Below are 13,479 nucleotides of genomic sequence, written 5' to 3'. Positions count from 1 at the left end.
TGGCCAAGGCTCTTGCCACCCCCATAGTGCCCTTTTTAGGCAAGGCTCAAAAGACAAACCCACCACTGTAAATAGCACAAGTAACAAAAAACTGAGGGTAATGCTAGTCAATGCCAGAAGTCTAAACCTCAAAATGCACGCACTAGAGGCACTCCTTAGTATGGAGAAAATCTATATATGTGCAGTAACAGAAACCTGGTTTAAGGCTCCAGAGAGAACCCCAGCACTACCAGGCTACAACTCATACCATACATTTCGGCCATAAAACCCAGACTGAAATACAAAATGCGGGGGAGTATCCATATTCATCAAGGATACCCACACCTTCAGGTTAGTGGCACAGCACGATGCTTCAGAGATCATCCACGTGCAACTAACAATGGGCAAAACCGCTATTCAAATCATAGCTTGCTACAGATCACCCACCATGTCCTAAGACCCCCACTCTGCATTCCTGGAATCACTGGGAAACATAGAGGTCCTACCAAACACCCTGATATTGGGTGATTTCAATTACCCAAACATTAACTGGGAGAACTACAAGTACAAACTCCCTTGCCCAACATTTCCTAGAATTTATAAACTCAAACGGCCTAGTTCAACTGGTCAACACCCCTACCAGAGGTGACAACATATTGGACCTGGTCATCACCAATATGGGCGAACGGTGTTCCACACCGAGATCAACCCCTCGTTGGTTAGATCTGACCATAAACTAATCACCCTGGATATCCAAATTTCGCCCCCACCCCCGGTCAAAGAAACCACAGTGAAAAATGTTTCAAAAGCAAAATTCACGTTACTTAAGACTGAGGTGGGAAGTTTCAAAGCCCCCATGCTAAAGGATAACGTTGTCCAAGCTGAAAAATCCTTTACTAATGCACTCTACGGGCACCTACAAGAATGCATGGATCATGCTATCCCAAAAAGAAACAAGACTCACTCCTCCAAGAAAAGGAAACCACTCTGGTGGACCCCTGCCATAAACAAGCTATACAATAGAAGGAGGAAACTAGTACAGAAAAGAGTAAAATCCCAAGAAGGGAAGACATCCCTGATCAGTATCAGCAAGAAACTACATTCCCTCATAAAATCTTCCAAGGCTAGCTTCGAAAGAAAAATTGCCATGGAATCCAAATATGACCACAAGGCATTCTTTAGCTATGTCAAGAATCTAAGTGAGAATTCTCAGATCTGCTCGGAGTTAATGCAGAATGGCACAAAATACACTGAACCGACCAATATAGCCAACATCCTGGCTGACAGGCTCAGTGTAAACATCACCCCCCTCTCACCTCCAAAAGGGCCCATAACTATACCAGAAGAATGTAGTGCCCCTGAAATCACAGACACTCAGGTTAAAACAGCCCTCTCCGAAGCCAAAAACACAGCATCAATGGGACCAGACGGTGTCCCAGGCTGCGTCCTACACGAGCTCAAAGATGAACTAACCCCTCACCTAAACACACTGTTTAAACTCAGCCTCTCCACAGGCTATGTGCCCACAGAGTGGCACACAGCAACGGTTATTCCACTCCACAAAGGTGCAGCCACAACAGACACCGGGGAACTATCACCCTATAAGCCTGACTAGCTTGATCTGCAAAGCTATGGAGCACATCATCATGGATCTCATTAACAGAGACATTGGGAACCTCCAAACACTGGACCCTACCCAGTTCGGCTTTGTTAAGGGCAGATCATGCCTCTTAAACCTGGTGGACTTCTTTGAGACAGTTACCAAGGCAATAGACGAGGGAAAGATGATCCACACAGCCTACCTAGACCTCGCAAAGGCCTTTGACACCATTCCCCACTCAGGTATTATAGACAAGCTTACCAGCCTGAACATAAACCCCTACGTCACGAGATGGGTTGCCAACTGGCTCACGGACAGAACCCACATGGTAAGAGTTGCAGGAGCTAGGTCTGACTCTAAACCGGTTACAAGTGGCATTCCCCAGCCTCAGTCCTACGACCCCTCCTGTTCGGCATATACTTGTCAGAGGTACAGGCAAGCACAGGAGGACTATGGCTGACCAGGTACACAGATGACTGCAAACTAGGGGCTGTAGTTGACTCTCCGGCTGACACAGACATTCTCCAAAAGGGTCTCACTGAGACAGATACCTGGTGTCAAAACCATGGCCTCAAGCTAAATGCCAATAAGTGCATAGTCATCCCCTTTGGAAAAAACAAAGTACCCACAAACTACCACATAGGTGGTAGCCCCCTAAATACGGAAGACGTAATAAGGAATATGGGGACCCAAGTACATAGTAACCTCTCCTTTGATAATCACATTGCCAAAGTGGTTAGAAAATCCTTCTATGTGGCCCACCTAATCACAAAAGGGTTTGCATCCAGATCAAAAGAGGTCATTGGGCCCCTCTACACATCGCTCATCAGACCCATCATAGAGTAGCATGCCCCATTTGGGATGTACCTTACAAGACACCAACAACTGGAAAGACCACAGAAGTACCTCACCAAGAGGATCACTGGCCTCAAGCAGATGCCCTATGCAGCTCGACTGAAGAAACTCCAGCTGTACTCGGTTGCATACCGCCTACACAGAGGTGATTTCTGCCTGACATACAAGGCCATGTCCGGCCCAGAATTGATGGACATGCTCCACCTAAAGAAAACCATATCCCCCTTGAGCCACACGCTCCAGGGATCTAAACCTCACCACAACAATAAATAGGACTGCTGGAGGGATAGATTCCTGTCCCAGAGACTTCTCATGCTCTGGAATAAGATTCCAATCTACATTAGGCAGAGCTCCTCGCTAACCCTCTTCAAGAGAAACCTTGACAAGTGGATGGGAAACAGAAAGTTTACCCCAGGGATCACTTCAATGGCTCTGCTGGACAGAGGTACAGGGAACTAAACTAAGGGGGCGGCGAAAGCCAACACATTCTGGCTAGGCTTATAAATGCCTTCAGGCAGATAGCCTAGTACCTACCTATGAACAGTTTACAGTATATTTAACTTATTTTAATTATTGAAATAAATGGTGCTTTATGTGTATTTTATTTGGAAGCAGGGTCATTGTTTTATTGAGGCCTAACAGTGTTTACTTATTTCTACGAAAGGTTCGCTTGATAAAAAGACTTTTTTTTTTTTTTTTTTTTTTATAAATAGAAGTGGTTACAGGGATATTTTTTTAAAAAGGAATTAAGTGCATATACAAAAGATTTTTAATGTTTTAATATACAGTTCTTTGCACGTAAATTTTTATCAAAGTTGTCTGGGTTGATTGGTAGCAGGACTGTAACTAATTAAGTAGTGTGCTATTTAACTGAGTGTTAGTGTTTTATTAGTTTGACTCTGAAGATGCCTGTTTGTTATGAGGGCTAAAGTGCTAAGTTGTTATAATCACTGTTATTAATAAAGTTCAGAGGTTCTGTTCATTCCGCTCGTGGTATATTGTTCATTCTTTTTAAGTGTTTTTTTTAAAGGCTAAAACAGGTCTGGTAGACCTGGTGAATGAGGAGAGGAGCTGGTGGCAGCTGATGGTCAGATGTAAGAAGAAAGGGGAGATCAAAAAAAGATAACTGAAAACTTAGTTACAGGACCAGCTAACTTAAATTTCAAGATAGTAAGATTAGAGATTTAGTTGACTCCCTCAATGTGGGGTAGGGCTTGCATGATTTCAATAAATGACTTATCTCTGAACATTAAGCCAAAACCTTGGTAATTTTATGGTTAAGATGCCCTGACCTTGAGATCTCAGAGGGTAATACAATGGCTTAGTTTCACATTTTTGACTTAAAGTATACAGCAGTTCATACACAGAAGCTTAAATGTATAAGAAGATAACAGCAATAATAAATCATAGGTTTTGGCTGTTATAGGGAGCCACTGGGATTTTTCTAGTAAATTGTAATGATATCCTCTTTTGCAGGAGAGAGCAATAAATGTACAGATTTTATTCACTGCAATTTGAAGGGGTAGGCTGAAATGAGGAGATTATTGGAAGCAGGTATTCAAAATAATTGAAGAGATGAAAAAAAAAACATGAAAGGGGCTGCAGAGCTGGAATTGCTGCCAGAATGAAAACAAACCCTGACAGGCCCGCACTTCCCTCAAGTCTGTTAGCAAATGTGTGCTCATTAGACAACAGGATGGACTTTCTCAGGCTAGAGCTCACCACCACAAACAAGGTGAGAGAATTCCTGTCTTTTAACCTTCACAGAGACTTGGTTAAATAACAGGATTGGTGGCAATGCTGTAAGTCTTGGTGGCTTCTCTTTGTTCAGAGCTGATAGGAACCTAGCTCTGTGTGGAAAAGCTAAGGGAGATTGAGTGTGCATTTTTGTGAATGATAGCTGGTGCAAAAACTGTAAGATTGTGAATGAACATTGCTCTGTCAATGAGGAATTTCTGATACTGAAATGGAGACCCTTTTATGTGGCCAGAGAACTAAATGGTGTCACTGTAGCAGCTGTATACATACCACCAAGTGCTAACATCACTGAAGCACTGAATGTACTGCATAATACATATGTGAACTGCAATGCAAGAATTCTGACTGTGTATTTATGATAGCTGGTGACTTCAACAAAGCAGACCTCAGGGAGGTGCTACCCAATTACTACCAGATTGTGGATTTTCCCACAAGGGGAGCAAATACTCTGGACAAGGCTTACACTAGCATAAAAGGGGCATACAGAGCTGTGCAACAACCAAACCTCTCTGATCACATCTCCATAAAACTAACACCAGCTTACAAACCTCTCTTGATCAGAGATAAGCCCACTCTGAAACCAATCAGGGTCTGGCATGAAGGAGCCACAGAAAGTCTCGGGGGCTACTTTGATACCACAAACTGGGATGTCTTCTGGGAGGCAACCATGGTGAATAATCTGGTGAACATAGATGAATATACTGAGACAACTAAGGCTAACATATCCAAATGTGTGAAGGATGTAAAGAACATGAAAAATATTAAAGTAAGAGCCAATCAAAAACCATGGCTAAACAGCAAGGTGTACGAGTTGCTGATGGCAAGAAACACTGCTTTCAGGGCAATGAATAACAATGGTATTAGGGTGGCAAGGGCTAATCTAAAAAAGGATATCAAGGGGGCCAACAGGGAGTATGGAAAGAGCATACAAGGACTCTTCGAGGAGGTGAAAGACTCAAGAAGCTTGTGGCCTGATATTCAACAGTTAACTGACTACAAGACCAAGTCAGCTCAGTGCAATGATAGCACTCAATTTCTGGACAGTCTAAACACATTTTATGGCAGGTATGAAAACAAAAACAATCTGGTGGCTGTAAAGCTTCTCAATGACCAAAAGGAGGCAGTACTCAACTTCAATGCTGTGGATTAAGGAACTAACTGAGGAACATGAACCCCAGGAAGGCTGCTGGCCCTGATAACATTCTGGGGAAAGTATTGGAAAGGATGTGCAAACCAACTCAGCATAGTCTTGATGGACATCTTCAATACCTCATTTGTCCAGGAAAAAGTACTGGCATGCTTCAAAGTTACCAACATGATCCCGCTGCCCAAAAAAAGCCAATCCCACCTGCCTAAATGATTACAGGCTGGTGGCCCGTACATCAAATTTAATGAAATGATTCGAAAGACTGGTTAAAAAGCATTTAACTACAGCACTATCCCAATCCTTTGACCCACTGCAGTTTGCCTACCGGGCAAACAGATCAACTGCTGATGCCATTTTGGTGGCACTTCAACTCACATTGGACCATCTTGAAGAGAAGAATAACTATGCCAGGCTGTTGTTCCTAGATTTCAGGTCAGTATTCATTACAGTGCTTCCAATTCAGCTTGTAGAAAAGCTAATCAACCTTGGCATAAATAAAGGGCTGTGCAACTGGATCCCCGATTTCTTGACTGGATGACGACACAGGACCTGTGCTTGTAACAACACTTCAGGGAATATTACAGTCAATACTGGAGTACCACAGGATTGTGAGCTGAGTCCCCTACTGCTCACAATCCTTACCAATGACTGCTCTGCAAAAGCTCTAGCAACAACCACATCATCAAATTTGCGGATGACACCAAAGTGGTGGGACTCATAAGTGGTGATGATGAGAGTGGGTATAGGAATGAGGTCAACTCCCTGACTGAATTGTGCAACAACAATTTGGACCAGAATGTCAATAAAACAAAAGAAATCATTGACTTCAGAAAAAGTTCTGCTATGCACCTGGCCCTCAAAATCAACAGTGAAGAAATGAATAGAGTCCAAACTACAAAGTTACTTGGGGTACATATATCTGAGGATCTTTCTTGGAGAACAAATACAGGCCAGCTAATTAAAAAAGCCAACCAGTGACTACACTTCCTAAGAAGGCTTAAAAAAGCAACGCTATCTATGAATGCTGTAAGTACCTTCTACAAAGGAGCCATTGAGAGCATTATCACCAGCAACTGCACTGTATGGTTTGATAACAGCACAATGTCCGAAAGGAAGAAGCTGCAAAGAATAATAACAGCAGAAAAGATTGTGGGCACTAGTCTTCCTAACTTACAGCAGCACTTTGAAACGAGATGTAAAATGAGATTCTTCAAAATACTGAACGATACTTTCATCCAGTATAGTTGGTTCACTAAACTTGCATCTGGTAAAAGGTTACAGAGTATCCGCTACAGGACCTCCAGATTCATGAACAGTTGTTATCCAAGTGCAATAAAACTCATTAATGCAGATGCAAATCTGGATGTATCTAAACTATAATAGACTGTTAAGTTCTCATTCTTTTCCTTTATTTTTTCATACAGCAATTCTATTTATTTACAGGTTCATAGATTAGTACTAGGCTAACTGCCCTTTTGGGCCATTTTAACCCTAGCCATTTACCCTCCCCCCTGTGAGAATCAAACCCTGTACCTTGTGTCTGTAAGGTAAACACCTTAACCATTATGCCAACCTCCCACCCCATCTAAAATTAATATATTCTCATTTGAGTGCAATTCCACTCACTTCCTTATGTGCAATATCACCCAATCTCACCTCTGTGTATTGTGTACTTTTCTTTTCATGTGCTAATTATCTAGTAGTCAGTGTTGTCCTGTGCATATAAATGGTGTACAAGCATGTGCATCAGCTACCTAGACATTTACTTCTCTACCACAGTTACTGCTTACTCTATAATACCTATGATGTCTTGTCTTTTTCTGTTTGTTTGTTTTTTTTTCCCGCTGTAGAAGAGCTGACATTTGAAATTTCGTTTAGGTAGCACTTGTGTTTCTTAAATGACAAAGTTTCCTTTGAATCTTTAAATGTTTGAAATTTGGGAATGGTGAACTTGATTCAATAATCCTTCTATTTCTGAACATTATCAGATTGGGCATTCCATGTCTGTATACAATCTGATGTATTTATGTTTAATCATCTGAGGGGAATAAGCAGTTTAATTGATCGTGATTTGTAATTCTGGTCACACCTTTCAGAGTCTGAGTGCCAAAAATATATATAAATATGGCCTTATTATTATTAAATACAAACCTGTTATTGTAACACAAGTGCCAAAGTAGATTATATTCATCTTGGAAATCCTGTATATATTCTGGATTGCTGTCAGCTTTATAATTACCAGCTATATAGATAAAGACAGATCTGGAAATGAGGGATGTCAAGTGGCAATTCGTTAATAAAAAAAATAAATAATTGGAGTGACAATAGATGCTAATAGCACCCATATACCAAAAATTTCAATATTTTAAGGAGGATGGTCCTGACTTTACCTGAAATTTCCTATCTTACAGACAGATTTGGAACAACCTGACAGTACCTTCAATGAAGCCTATGGATTTGACTTAATTATAAGTATGCAATCAACACCTCTGAAAGCTCTCCATGAATCAACAAATATGGGCACCATAAGAAACACTTTAAGTTGTACTTTGCAGTCATGATAGTTATCCCTCGCCTAAAACTGCATTCCTTTCGAGAAAGGATTCCAGATTTTCTCAAAGATGACTCATTCCAGAATATTCATAGTGGGTCAGAGTTTAGCTATGAGGCAAAAGTCTAAAGGACTGCTTGTAGGCTGGATTCAAGGAGTCAGCAGGACCACTGACTACATGTTTTAGTCTAGGTAGGATAAGTGCATCAAAGGTTAAGCTATCTTAGCTGTCCACTTTAAGGTAGGAGGGGTAAGACTGGGTACTACTAACCAGACCTGTTTTAAGTTAAGTGAGTAACCCACACAAACGTTAGAGGAATTTTTGTTTTGCATTTTTTGAAGGAAAAATGAAAGTAGAGGAAGGAATCCTATTTTAGACTAGTAGGATACAACTTTAACTGAAAGGCTTACAGAGATGTAGCATATTTTCTTATTAATTTAGGGGTTGGCTTACATTTTTAAGGAGGAGTTAAGAGGTTTTGGATGGGAGACAGCTACTATTTTTATTGTGTTGCAAAAACATTTGGGATGGCTTGAAAATAACTTCTGCTAAAGTCTACAGTATAAACATTGGTAATGTCAACAGCTACCCAGGCATTTATGTCTCACAAAATTACCAAGCATGTCTTATTTTGAGAGTTCTGTTTTGAAGAGAGCCATGGGTGGTCTCCAACTGAAATTTGAGGTCGCAAGCAATCTAATGGCATGTGTTACCTTTCAATCTGCACTACATACAGGGGAGGAGACACTCATGTAAAAGAAGGTGCATATTAAAGAACGAAGCTAAGGCTATGGTGGGGTTACAGTTTCTGTCTGATTCCGGACATGCCCTAGAATGCCCAATTTGTGAAGTAGGCAGATTTCAAAATGTATATCAGAAATGCTCTGCCAATACTAGCACTAGCTTGAGCCAGGGTCTTTACAAAAGATCATATTGTACAGACTGGTTGATGGGGACTTAAGACATTAGGAAGTACAGCAATACTCCGGGATCTTTGTGGACTATTAGAGATACAGATATCTATAAAGAAGGAGAAATCCCTGAGTAGGTTGGGTCATTTGGGATCAGTAATCACCTGTTTAAGACTGCAGGCATCAAGCATTCTGCCAAGCTACATTTTAGACTTATCTATTCAATTCAGATCACTGGATTCCACTAAACTTCTCAGGACAAGAAATCTGGGCAAAGCCCAAAATAATGGGGGACAAAGGCCCAAAAAGGAGTCAGATTTTAAATATTGCTCTTATAAACTCAGAAAGTTACTAGAATAACAGGATTTGAGTTAGCATGCATTTTGTGAAGGATATCGTCTGAAACTCAAATGTGTTATTATTTAATAACATCAATATTCAGTGATTTGCCAGGAAACCACAAATTTCATGAAGAACACACCAAAACTATGAGGAGAAAATCTGGACAGTTGAGAGGACTGTTCTCCTCAAAGACGAAGTTCCTCTTGTCACAGCTGTGATACATTTCTTCAATAAAGTTATTCATTAGTTAAATGAAGATGACACTGGATATGCATCATTGCTAGGTAAAGTTCTGTATGACTCCCCAGTGATAATTTGGAAGAGTAACATGAGGCATCTTCCAGTTAGGATACTTGTAGTTTGTGAAGAAGTCTTCTAAGGCTACTGCAGTTTCTAATTATTAGTAAGACATTATACCCAGAGTTTTGTCTATGAACAGGACGTAGTCTTCCCTGACATAGGAGGCAAGCCATTTTTTTAAATACAAAAAACATTTATTTTAATATACAGGTTCAAAGGTAGGTACTAGCCTAGATGTCCTTGTGGGCCACTTTAAGCCTAGCCAGTTTCCCCCTTTTGTGTTTGAATTAATGTATCCCATTTGGTTAGAGATTGGCTTTAACCATCCCAATGTTGATAATTATATATTACCCCTCAATAAAAATAACTGGGATCATATAATAGATAATTTGAGGGGACGTATGGATTGGATAAAGCATTTTGGATCTGTCTCTGTCCATTAGTAGCAAAGGGGGCAATCCTGGTGTAAATTTTCTGATCCCCATTCATACATCTAAGTTGCACTTGAATATGGACAAGGATGGTCTTTGTCTTCTGTGGATGGGGAGCCAGTCCCAGAGTAGCAGTATCCTCTGCAAGATATACCTGTCCTTCCAAATCACTCTGTTTATGTTGCAGAAGAGTTTTAGATATATACACCACGTATTTCTGCTGCAATTTGAATTGCTGATGTACAGTAAATCCATCAAGTATTGCGTTGGAGGATACCTTGTATGCCAGAGACAGGTCACCTTTTAGCAATATGTAGGATAGTGAGTATAGTAAGTCAGTCCCATCTTTAGGCCCTGTATCCTTTTAGTAAGGCATCTCTGTGGGCATTCCAGTTGTTGCATGTGTTTGGACAAATACATACCAAAGGGGGCATTATATTTAATGACTGGCCTAATGAGGACTGAGTAAAGAAAGACAATTCTATCCTTAAACCTAGACACAGTCACGTGCTTATATGCTTTGCAATATAGAAAGACTTTCTTACAACAATGGACTCATGTTGGTCAAGAATTAAGTCACTGTCCACATAAGTTCCAAAATGCAGAATAACTGGGTCAGCTCTTAGGGATGTATTGTGAATGTGGTAATTCCCTGGGGTAGATGACTTCCCAAAGGATACAATAATGCATTTTTTGGCATTTAGTTGCAGTCCATGATTTTGGCACAAGTTATTTATTTGGGACGTTTCAGCAGGATGGCTAAGTCATTTGGAGAGTGAATGACTGCTCCTAGCTTGCAGTCATCTACAGTCAGCCAGAGCCCTTTGTTATTGGCTTTTACTTCAGAAAAGTAGATGCCAAAGAGGAGAGGCCCCAACAAAGAACTCCTAGGTACTCCACTGGTAATTGGTCTCTTTGTGGAGGTAACTTCCCTTGTTATTATTAACTGCTTCCCATCTGTGAGCCAGTTGGCAATCCACTGGGTGACAGAGGTTTATTCCAAATTTATTTACTTTTTCTACTATGAATGAATGGGGAACTGGTTCAAAAGCTTTGGTCAGACTGAGGTGTGTGGTGTGTACCATTTTGCCTTCATCCATTGCTTTTGTGATCTTTTCAAAAGAATCCATCAGGTTGAGTAAGCATGACTTGACCTAGATGAATCCAAATTCAGACAGGTCCAGTGTTTGAAGAGTCACTATGAACTGACTGATTAGTTCCATGATAAGTCTTTCCATGGCTTTGCGTATGACGCTGGTGAAACTTTCAGGTCTGTAATTGACTGGGTCTGTGGGAGATCATCCTTATGCAGGGGAATAACTGTAGCTCTTCTCCATTTGCTTAGTACAATACTTGCATGAAGACTGAGACTGAAGAGTGTTATTAGGAGTGTGGCTAAATCATGCTTCATGCTAATTTAAGATGCCTTGAGGGATACTGTCAGGACCCATCAATGCAGTATTTTTAGCTTTTGATAGCAATTTTAGAACTTGGTTTTGAGAGTCAACTGGAGGCAAATCATTTTCAGGTGTGTCTTGAGGGATAGATGAAGGAGAATGAGGAGTAAAGTTAGAGCGAAATTTATTGGCCAGTAGGTTCGTTTTATCTTCAGCTTCAGTGTAGCTAACATTGTTAAAAATCAGCTCAGCACGTTGCTATGGTGTGCTTTTGAGATTATGAATATAAGTAAAATGCTTTGTGATTGTCTTTGGCTTAGGTAGCTATTTTAGCCTCAAACTTGGCTTTGCTGGGTTTTGTTATGCTCCTGTGTTGTTTCTTTATTTCAGTGACAAGGGCTCTAATATTCTGTGAATTACTCTTACTTTTGGTCAAATATTAAAAAGCTTGATATTATGGTTCCACCACATAGGTTTGTTCCTTGGGTTTGCCCTGCACTTGTTCCTATGGGGTACAGCTGAATCTATGCAGCTGTTTATTTGCTGGTATACTGTGGTGGTGCACGTTTCTGTATACTCAGTGGACTTACCTGGGTTTGGTGGGGATCTGAAACTTGCTAATGTGTCACTTAGTAGTAGGCAATTTGTCTTTAAGAAATTTCTAAATGTACCTTGGGTGGAAGGGATCTCTGGTTTCAGTTTTAATTCAAAGGAGACTGCTTTATGGTTACACTTAACAAGTGATGAATATATGAAAGGAGTGGTGCAAGATATTCCCATATTAGTAAAGACAAGATTCAAGCAGTTATTTCCCCTAGTGAGTACTTTAATTGTTCCAGGTCATTTGTATTGATAAAGACCAGGGATTTCTCCACTTGTGCACTGATGGTGTGTAGGTTTCCCTTTCTAGAGTACTGAGTGATTTTAGTTCCTGTCAATTGGCTTTGTGGCATGCTCATGATATCAGACAATTTGAAAAATACATTTTATAAAAAAGTACAGATGGGTAAAATCTTACCACAACAATAGATGTCCTTCTCTTCACTGTTGTAGTATTCCTTAAATAAGGGATCTCCTGCCAAGGATAGTCAAATGTCCAGCCAGTATACCAAAGCCTTTAGTGTTTACAGGCATCATATGTCACACATATGGTCCCCGCACAAGGTGTTGAGCATGTGATGATGTGAGGTATTGCCAGCTATGCCAGAAGTAGGGCAGAGGCTGTGTAACATATGCCAGCATAGCTTGATGGAGTTTTGTAAAGAATGATATGCCATTTGTATATCAAACTGGTTTGTGCAGATGCTTGTGTTGAAAATGTATTTGTAAAGCTGCTTGTGTTAAAAATGTACCAAGACTGGGTCCTGCTGGAAAGAAAATAAATACATCTGTATGTCAGACTGTCTTGTTACTGTTGACATGAATATAATGTAACACAGGCTACTGGAAGAGAAGAAATTAATCTCAGTCCAGCTAACTTTGAAAAATAGTCTGAAATTAAATTACCTGGTTTAGGCCATAAAGATTGTATCTTACAGTTCTGACTGCGGTCAGAGACAAAACATCTGTGAAAACCAGGACTAGGAATCCTACTGTATTGTCCTTAGGGGTGAACTAATTGCTACTCTGGATTATGGAAATTTTAAAATGGTGTTTATACCTTCCACATACTATAACGCATCTCAACAAACTCTATCTGTGTGTATGGTACCACCTACGTGCTAGATTCTGGTTCACTTTCTAGTAAAGGAGGGGTAGCGTGGGAACCAGAGTCAGATGACCAGATGTATGTGATGTCATTCAGTAATCCAGCACTGAAATGATGTTTTAATACTAGATGAGACAGAAGTCTCAGGGGAGTCTACTTTTGAAACTGATACAGAAGGATCACTCACCCACTTCATCTTGCCTTGCTTTACTAAGTAACCAGGGAACAGTAATTCTTTAGATCAGTCAGGAAAATATGGTGAGATTAGGTAAGTAATGTTTTTCTGTATCTGTATGAATCTATTCATCTGTGTTGTTTTTAATATTTTCTGTGATGAAACTCTGGTGTTTATTGCAAACAGGTATTTACCATTTTCATGTTCTTTTATTACTTATTATTAAAATTTTCATTGTGGCTGGTCTTTTAGAGATTAATTTAACCTTTGAGAGTACTCAGATTTATTTAGCAGCACTGTGGCCGCTTCTGAAAGCCTTGCTGC

At 40.3% G+C, this 13,479-nt stretch overlaps 1 protein-coding gene across 1 annotated transcript in view; it reads right to left on the bottom strand.

Annotated features, from left to right (window-relative positions):
* CTC1 (CST telomere replication complex component 1) overlaps window positions 1-13,479 on the bottom strand; it is a 1,463,250-nt gene that overhangs the window by 304,203 nt on the left and 1,145,568 nt on the right. Inside the window, exon 20 of the mRNA XM_044070869.1 lies at window positions 6,374-6,458. Within this exon, the coding sequence (XP_043926804.1) occupies window positions 6,374-6,458 (85 nt within the window). The remainder of the gene's footprint in view (window positions 1-6,373; window positions 6,459-13,479) is intronic.

The sequence above is a fragment of the Protopterus annectens genome, chromosome 4.part1, assembly GCF_019279795.1.
Source record: "Protopterus annectens isolate FY-2018-M chromosome 4.part1, PAN1.0, whole genome shotgun sequence".
NCBI lineage: Eukaryota > Metazoa > Chordata > Ceratodontiformes > Protopteridae > Protopterus > Protopterus annectens.
This window is presented reverse-complemented; position numbering and strand designations above follow the sequence as displayed.